This window comes from Sebastes fasciatus, chromosome 8, assembly GCF_043250625.1.
Source record: "Sebastes fasciatus isolate fSebFas1 chromosome 8, fSebFas1.pri, whole genome shotgun sequence".
Taxonomy (NCBI): domain Eukaryota; kingdom Metazoa; phylum Chordata; class Actinopteri; order Perciformes; family Sebastidae; genus Sebastes; species Sebastes fasciatus.
Window position 1 is genome coordinate 31,213,988 of NC_133802.1, and position 8,884 is coordinate 31,222,871.

At 37.3% G+C, this 8,884-nt stretch overlaps 1 protein-coding gene across 2 annotated transcripts in view; it reads right to left on the reverse strand.

Annotated features, from left to right (window-relative positions):
- noc2l (NOC2-like nucleolar associated transcriptional repressor) overlaps positions 1 to 8,884 on the reverse strand; it is a 97,522-nt gene that overhangs the window by 17,990 nt on the left and 70,648 nt on the right. Inside the window, exons 1-10 of one of the 2 annotated variants that reach the window (XM_074645021.1) lie at positions 7,830 to 7,875; positions 6,200 to 6,340; positions 5,918 to 6,101; positions 5,590 to 5,836; positions 4,370 to 4,460; positions 4,178 to 4,256; positions 3,121 to 3,231; positions 2,755 to 2,868; positions 2,339 to 2,527; positions 501 to 640 (exon numbers count right to left, since the gene is read on the reverse strand). In XM_074645021.1, the coding sequence (XP_074501122.1) occupies positions 501 to 640; positions 2,339 to 2,527; positions 2,755 to 2,868; positions 3,121 to 3,231; positions 4,178 to 4,256; positions 4,370 to 4,460; positions 5,590 to 5,836; positions 5,918 to 6,101; positions 6,200 to 6,340; positions 7,830 to 7,849 (1,316 nt within the window). In that variant the 5' untranslated portion in view covers positions 7,850 to 7,875. Of the gene's footprint in view, positions 1 to 500; positions 641 to 2,338; positions 2,528 to 2,754; positions 2,869 to 3,120; positions 3,232 to 4,177; positions 4,257 to 4,369; positions 4,461 to 5,589; positions 5,837 to 5,917; positions 6,102 to 6,199; positions 6,341 to 7,829; positions 7,876 to 8,884 lie in introns of those variants that run through there. The other variant, XM_074645020.1, reaches the window with a different exon arrangement.

Below are 8,884 nucleotides of genomic sequence, written 5' to 3' on the forward strand. Positions count from 1 at the left end.
TTATGACTAAAAATTATAGATTTTCTAATTTGGAAGTTGCTGAGATTTGGTTAGAGCTGAAACGAGTCTTGTATTATGTGTATTATATGTCTTATATCAATGTAAACCAAATATCTTCGGACACAATTCCTTGCTTAAATTACAAAATGATCGACAGATTCATCAATAATGAAATAATTATTGTTTTTTTAAACCTCAAACTCAACAGAAGGCAGCTTTATTTGTATAGAAATCAACACTACAAATGCCTTGCAAGCCAATTAACATCTATATAAACAACGGCTCTGAATTTATTATCATTACTTACTATAAATACAGAAAGCTCTTGACCAGATATGGCTACTACAAATAGCTGACTGCTTCATTTTAGACGCTGTAATAGATTATTCACTCAGAGTAATAACAGTACCTTTGAGGATCTTCTTATTGCATGTTGTCTAACATGTATACGGAAGTTTAAAACAACTTTGAATAGTAAAATTGCATATAAATATACTCACTTAATGGTGCCGTTGATGACTTGGCAGAGTGGATAGATGAGAGGCTGGAGAACGTCACTGGGGTGCAGAGTGCTGAGGACCCGACACCAGAGGTACAGGCAGTGGATGAACTGCCAGTTATACACCGACTGGTACGTTTCCTACACAACACACACAACGACAGTCTGTCAGTCAGTGTCGTATTATAGATGCTCAAAAAGGCTGTGAACCTCCATAATGTGCTCTGTCTTACAATGTGTTGTGCTGAGGAGAATCACAATCAACCACAAAAGTCATAAACATCAGGCTGGTGTGCTGAACATGAACACACCAGAAGTCAAGTCAATACATTAGATGTTTAAATACATTTTAATTTTGAGAATAATGTGAGAATAATCCTTAAATTACTCATCATAAAAATGACAAAAAGTCTCCCAAGAGACCAAGAGAGGAGAAGGGGCTTGTCTCCATAGATACCATCAACCATAGAAGAAATAACCAGTGTTGCTGCTTTGTACATGTTGTGGAAGTCCCAGATATGTCGGAAAACCAAACGCCGTTGTGTCTGGGTTCATAACGTCACCCAGTAGCGATCTGTATTCACATACAGCGTCATTGCACTGACTGTATCTAGCAAGCCACGTGTCGCTACTGCAGTATGAACCCAAATGAAACAGATTGTGCTGTGATTTAATTGCAATAAACGGATCAACAGGATGCTGAAATAACTACATAATGATGTTGATTTGCAAAAAAGTCTGAATTCATGCTTTGTCAAGTCTGTCCGGAAACGACAAGAAGACAGTTTTTAAAATGCTCGTTTTCTGAATTGAGTTCAGTTCGATCAGCGCCAGGCTATGCTAACATTGCAGCTGCTCCATCAACACTCAACATAAAGTCATCCAGGCATAAATACGGCAGCGATGTTGTTGATTAAATCATAGACAGTCTGTGGTTTATACATTTATACACAGAGTTTTCTCTCTGTACAGATATCATGTACTATCGGAGCTCTGGGTGTTTGCAAACGGCCACAATGTTTGTCCCCCATTTCTGATTCAACAACGTCAGGACGTCAGCAGGTTCTCGATGCTGATAAGCTTTCGCAACACAGCGTCACGCAAATTTCCCGCTCCACTTGAAAACTTTCAACTCGCGCGAATTTGCCTCTTTGCATTGACTTTGTATGTAATCACGACACGCGAAAAGTTTGCTTCACGCTTGGTGTGAAGCTTTTATGAAGCACAAAAGCAGACCATCTCCCTGAGCACTACACACTAGAGCTGCACAATTTATCCAGTATTAATCACGACCATGACTTTGGCTCCGACAACTAAATGAACAAAAATGAATAAATGATCGACTGTGAAATCGACGTTTAAAATGCTTGCTCTGCTCCGTTCATAGAAAACTCTGCTGCATATCAAATCAAGCGCTTCCTGAACTGACAGCCAGCCACCAGGGGGCGATGGAGAAGTTTTGGCTTCACGTTTGGGGAGCTGTCATGCTGCAGCGTGTGCACCCTACAGCGGAAACCTGTGAACAAACTTTCCTGAATGTTGCAGCTGCAAATCCGAGTAGAAGAGTAATATACTGAATATTACTCGTTTTGCCTGTCTGCTCTCTGTTTTATAGAAATGCACTGAATTCAGGTGAAGAAGAACCTTATTTTAAGTCTTATTTTGATGCAAAGATCTGTACATTAGCAGGAATGTAGCTCAGCATGGAAGTGAAAACAGTCTGTTTATTTAAATGTGAGAGTGCAATAATAATCATGATCTCAATATTGATAAAATATAATCGTGATTATCATTTTGGCCATAACGGTGCAGCTCTACTACACACTGTCAAACACCAACCTTTTTCTTCATGGTCATGGCGTTCCTGAGGTGGATGGCCAGCTGTCGGATGTAGATGAAGGCGTGCTGGTAAGAGGCCTGCGTGTCCAGGGAGTACATCTCTGTTAGAGTTCGCTGCATGAAGTTGATCATGGGCAGCGCGTTGGGAGACGTGAACTTACAGTTTTGTACGTAGGAAATGTACATTTGCTGCAAAGAGAAAGAAAAACATCATAAGCAGGACAGATGAAAATACTAACTGGTTTTACAAGCCAGGTGGGGTTTTAAGCATTTGGAATGAACATCAAATTAAAAAAGAAATGTAACTCTCTTTCTGACAGTCTTTCAAGAAACCACTCTCAGCAAATTCTAGTCCAACGTACATCCAGGTTTGCTGTGCACCCTTCTATTCCTGTACTACTCTGCATTTAGCTCACCTTGAGAATAGGGTTAAGATACGTTTCCTGCTTGTGTCTGCAGATTTTGTTGAGGGCCAGGAAGGCGAGAACCCGACTCGTCTCCTCCCCTGTGCTCCACTGCTTCATCAGTTGCTGCACACAAAGACATGAGATGGCTTATAAGCAAAGAAATTACATTAAACATTTTCAATTGATGCTTTAATTAGCTTTTTTCATCTGAATGACTTATTTCCAAGAAACTAATCAGAGTACATCTCTGGTAAAAACACAAGATTCAAAGTGGGATTATTTGTGGAGAAACTCTCACTAATCGATTAGTCAACAAAGTTGTATGAGTGTTAGTAGAGCCTACAGGTACAGCCCTAATGGCAACTTATGCCTTACCTTAACCAGGTGGCGACACTGTTTGGGTAGACAAAGGTAATAAGGTGCGAGCTGGTTGGCGTGCCGCAGGACAGCGCTGATGACTGTAGACTCTGTCAGACAGGATAACAGCTGCAGGAGGAGAGTGAGACAAAAGAGGCGTTAGAGGAAAACAGAGGTTAATACAGATGTTTTCATATCATGGAATGTGCAACTCTTTATTAATTAATTAGGGCTGTCAAAGTTAACGCAATAAAAACATATTTGTTTTAACACCACTAATTTCTTTAACACATTAACGCCACTTGTGATTTTTAAGGTTTTATTGGGCTCAGTTTTAAAGCCAAAGTGAAGACGTGAAACTAGAAATCAATCGGTACCAACCATGTCACACTAGCTTGTCGTGAAGGAGGTAAAATAACGCTCCAAACTTATGCTAAATTTTGGCGAGGAAAAAACTGTCATGGCCATCTTCAAGGGAGTCCCTTGACCTATGACCTCCAGATATGTGAATATAAAAGGGTTCTATGGGTACCCACGAGTCTCCCCTTTACAGACACACCCACTTTATGATAATCACATGCAGTTTGGGGCAAGTCATAGTCAAGTCAGCACACTGACACACTGACAGCTGTTGTTGCCTGTTGGGCTGCAGTTTGCCATGTTATGATTTGAGCATGTTTTTTATGCTAAATGCAGTACCTGTGAGGATTTCTGGATCAATATCTGTCATTGTTTTGTGTTGTTTATTCATTTCCGGTAATGAATATATACATACATTTGCATAAAGCAGCATATTTACCCACTCCCATGTTGATAAGAGTATTAAATACTTGACAAATCTCCCTTTAAAGTACATTAGATACACATACACAGATACAGACAAAAATGTGTGATTATTCACGATTAAATATTCTAATTGATTGACAGCCCTAAAATTAATTGTTCTGCGTCAAAGAAAAAACACATTTCTCTGCACTTTATCTCCGGTATCTCGTCCTGTCTACTTCACAAGAAGACAGGAGGGCAGACAGACGGACACGGAGGAGAGACACTTGAAGCGAATAGCCAAACAAACCTGAACGACTCCACTGAGATACATCTTGACGTCGATCTGATTCTTCTGCCACTTCGGACTAGACGATGGGAGCACTAGCCTGAGAACAAAACAAAGGGAACAAAAGTGAGGACTGAGCCATCTTTCCACAGCTACATTATAAAGACTTATCAACAGGAGGTAATTTCAGAAAACGTGACATCCACTTCCTACTTTTTCTGGTCTTTTTCTGGCTTCAGGTTGAGCATCCTCTGCAGGGCCACATAAATATCTCTAATACAGAACAGGACCAGGGCGTTGAACACTGCAGACAGAACAGGGAAAGAAACATATTTATACATATTTGTGGAGTGTCAAATGTTGAAATGTATTGTATACAGTACAAGTCTCAATTCAATACATTCAGAGTAGTCAAATATTTCACTGTGTATTTTGTTAGAAACAGCGCTGAGGTGGTGGAGTTGAAACAAATGCCTCAGTTTTTACCAAAATATCTGGTTGTTTTTGTTATTACTGTAAACCACTGTTATTTTTTTATTATATGCACTGTTCAGGTTAGTTTCTATTATGCTTTTATAAAAAAGATGAATGTGACAGTTAACAATACATTGAATATATGTAGAGCCTATACTTCATTATCATTATTATTAATAATACGCAGGCACTCTTTTTACTGCATTAAAATGTATGAAACTGCGACACCACCACACTGGCAATTTCAAACTGCATCCCGACACCGATAATATTTAAAGCAAACATTTTAGAAAAATCACAGCCATGAACTACATTTTTTTTTTAAATATTGTTTTAGGGATGGCCGATAATGGAAAAATTATATAATTATGTGTTAATCAGATAAGCAAATTGTAGCTGATAAATTATATGGCGGCTGATTGCTTTCATTGACTTAACAAGCGTAGTATCTACACAATCCCTTACAGTAGGTGGCGGAATGCAACTTTTGAAGTTGGTTTGAGATCCGCCAATAAACAGAGAAGAAGAAGAACAAGCGCAGCATGCTGACTAGAGAGACAAACGTGTCGCTGGTGTGGATGATTTTCACAGTTTCAGAGGAAGACAACACGATTGCAATTCAAGTTTCTTGTTGTACTTTACTAGAAAAAATTAATGAACATTTGAAGAGTCAGAACTGTTCTTTGTTTTTGTTGCGTTAACTGTGATGTCAGTTTGATTTGTAGGTCAGAACTATGGAATATTAAATCGTCCTCAATACTTCTTTGGTAATGACCGAAATGTGTCTGTTGCATCGTTTTTGATATCTGCCAAGTACCGAAAGCTGGCATCAAATATCTGGTCAGTCTTGAATGCATTTCATTTTAAGTATCTATAATTGATATTTTTATAATAACAATGTATTATCAAAGCAATGATGCTGAATAGTTTTAATTCACAAATCAAACACGGTGTCCTACCTGAACTGTCAGCCACTTTGTATCGGCACTGAGCTCCTCCTTCGCCCTTAGTTGTAGCCACGGCGGCCTTAAAGGCCTGGGTGACTTCTCTGAAGAGACGAGGTGTGGGCTCCTTCTTCATAGCAGCTTTCCAGTCTGCAATCATTTTGTCTGTGACTTTAATAGCCTCCACTGCCTTCTTGGATTTCTTCGAAGCTTTCTGGTCCTCGTCATCATCTTCCTCATCGTCGTCACCAGAGCCGGCCTCCTAAATGCACAAAACAACACAGTATGAAGATGTTTTCACAAGAGAGCTCATCATGAACTCACACACCAGCAGCCAGCCTACCTCCAGTGTGGATGGCAATTTGTGGTACTTTTTCTCCTCATCATCGTCGGAGCTGTCTGTGTCGTCAAAGTTTAGGAGCGTTTGGTCGTTTGCTTGCAGAAACTTGAAGAACTCTGGATCTTTGTTCTGTAACCTGGACAGCTGCTCCTTATGCTCACTGGCTTTACCTTTCTTCCCATCCTCTCTGTAGAGAAAACAAAAACACAAGAGTGTTCATATTGTTATTACCATCACAACAATGATGCAGTATGTAAAAGTTAAAAAAGAAAGCAAAGGACTCACGTTGTAAAGGCTGCAGGTTTCAAATCTTTCTTCTTGCTCTTTTTATTGAGTCCATTCTGTTGTTGAGTCTCATCTTCAGATTCACCTGCAGAGTCAAAGCCCGACAGCAGGAACTCATCCACACTGAGGTCTTCTAATTTCCTACAAAAAACACAACATTTCAAAAGATGAGATAAGTTGGCCAACATGAGGGGGGTATCTATATGTGATGCATGGTCTAACGTTACAGTTTCCTTTTAGTGTTTAGCTGCCAGCTTGTCGTTTAACTAGCCAGCTCTCAATTCAAACTTTATTTCAGGCACACAGGAGGGTCCATAGCAAGAAAACAAAAGAAAACATACAAGATAAAACCCGAGCAATTCATCATTCAATTAAAAAGAAACAACACATTCATATGTGGGCTATCTCGCCAGTGTTTTCTGAGCCTGGATGAGTATAGAGTGCAGCTCTTGCTCGGGCTGGTTAAAGCCTCTATGATGCTGTTCTCTGACTCATCCAAGTGACACATGAAATTATACATCAAATTAGGGCTGTACAATTAATCAAATATTGATCACGATTTTGGCTTCCCACAATTAAATAAATGGTCACCAACAATATTGAGGTTTAAAAGGTTTCAAGTGCTTCCTAAACTAACAGCCAGCCACCAACAAGCAAAGTTCTTCATAGATCTAGCTTTTTAAAATTTTAGTATTTTGCTCTCAAAGTGCACCAGATTGATGTTATAACTTTGAAATGTAGCCTACAAGAGTAGTCCTGTATTTTTTCATATCGCGGAAAAAAAAAAATATCTCAATGTAGTTATTTTTATTTTGCGTAAGTACATTGAGAAATGCATACTTATACGCATGTAAGGAAAATAAACCTGATTATGATTAACATGTCAGTGAAAGCAGTGCTATGTTTATTTAAATAATTTATCATCATTTAATTTAAATGATTATGATAAGTAATCGTGATCTCAATATTGATCAAGATAATCGTGCATCAAATGTCTTAAAAGAGCCTCACATGTAGGAATATCAGGGGACACTAACAGTTGAATGGCACTATGATGTCTGGCATCATTATAAGCCACTATGAGCCTCCTCACACTACTTCTCTTGTAGCTACATCAAGATGAGCTGTATACAAAGGCGTGCTCTAAATAATAATGAACATTTTAAATTTACAGAACACATACTGAACCTACGAAGCAACATATTTGCCTGAGCATACAGTTTATAGCTCTGTCCATAAGGTATCTCTGCCATCATTCCAGTCATCAGTGAGAAGATGGCTAAGGTATTGTATGTCCTTGCATGTCATGAGAGGAATATCACACACAGTGAAAGACAGGAAGAACTAATATCTTCTCTTCTCTCCTTTAACTTTCGTGAATAGTCTATTTCAATCAAAGACTGAACATGTGGCTGTTTGATTTGAGCTAGCTGCTTCTAAGAAGCTAGCGTTACTAGCATGGGTAGCTAAGAAAACCACTTTCTCACACATTATTAGATAAAATTAGTCTTTTAAAACCCCACAAACACACCGACTAGATAGACAACAAGTTAACGCACCAAAAATAACACACATTTGCCGTTAAAACTCGTAATATACAGTAAATAGTAAACAAAATATCTCCACATGCCTTTTCTGTGTCGCTGCCATGCTGGATCCAACACGTGACAACCTCAATACCCACAATGCACCGCTGGAAAACCAAGTGGTTGGTTTTATGTTTCATGGTGCTACAGTAGTAATAAACCGTGAGCTAGTTTACAAGTGTAATAAAATAAGCGTTTGATCCAACACTTTGGTTTAGTTTTTGATAATACGTTAAAGCAAAGTATGTGTGTATATATTGCAAGTTGTATTGCATGTGCATATTGTATATTATAAATTGTATATTATAAATAATAATTTGCGCTTATAAGAAAGGATAACAAATAGTCAATATGATTAAAATACATATGTAAGTAATGAATTGGTATTGTGATTAGTTATATTATAAGAAATGAATTGGTATTGTGATTAAGTTATATTATAAGTAATGAATTGGTATTCTGGATTGATAAAAAAAATTATATTTTGAGAAGGATAATTATATCAGTAATTAATTTATATTACATTAAAGTTATATTACAATTATAATTATAATTATAAAAGGAAATACTTTGTACAAGGGCATATTAAGAACATATATATTAAGAACATATACAGTATATACAGTATAAGATATATTTTTGTGTGAGAAGGTGTCGTGTGAATTATCTATCACACATATCTAAATGTTTTCACCATACTTTGAGTGTTTTATGTGGTAGTATTTATTAAAAAATAACAAATAGTCAATATGATTAGGGTAAATATGTAAGTAATGGTTTTGTGATTAAGTTATATTATAACTAATGAATTGGTATTCTGGATTGATAACAAATTTATATTTTGATAAGGATAATTATATCAGTAATTAATTTAATTTCTGTATGACAGAGATTTAAGGTAATAATTATAGTTAGAATAATTATAAATAATAATAATTATAGTTAAACAAATTTAGGAAAATTTAATTAGAGTATATGTATGGCTCAATAAGGAAGCTGGTTAATAATTAATAATTGACTTATTCAGAAGGGGTGGGATTAAATAAGTTTATACTTCTTCTCACTCCTTTTTGAACATGTAAATCAAGGCATCAAGTGT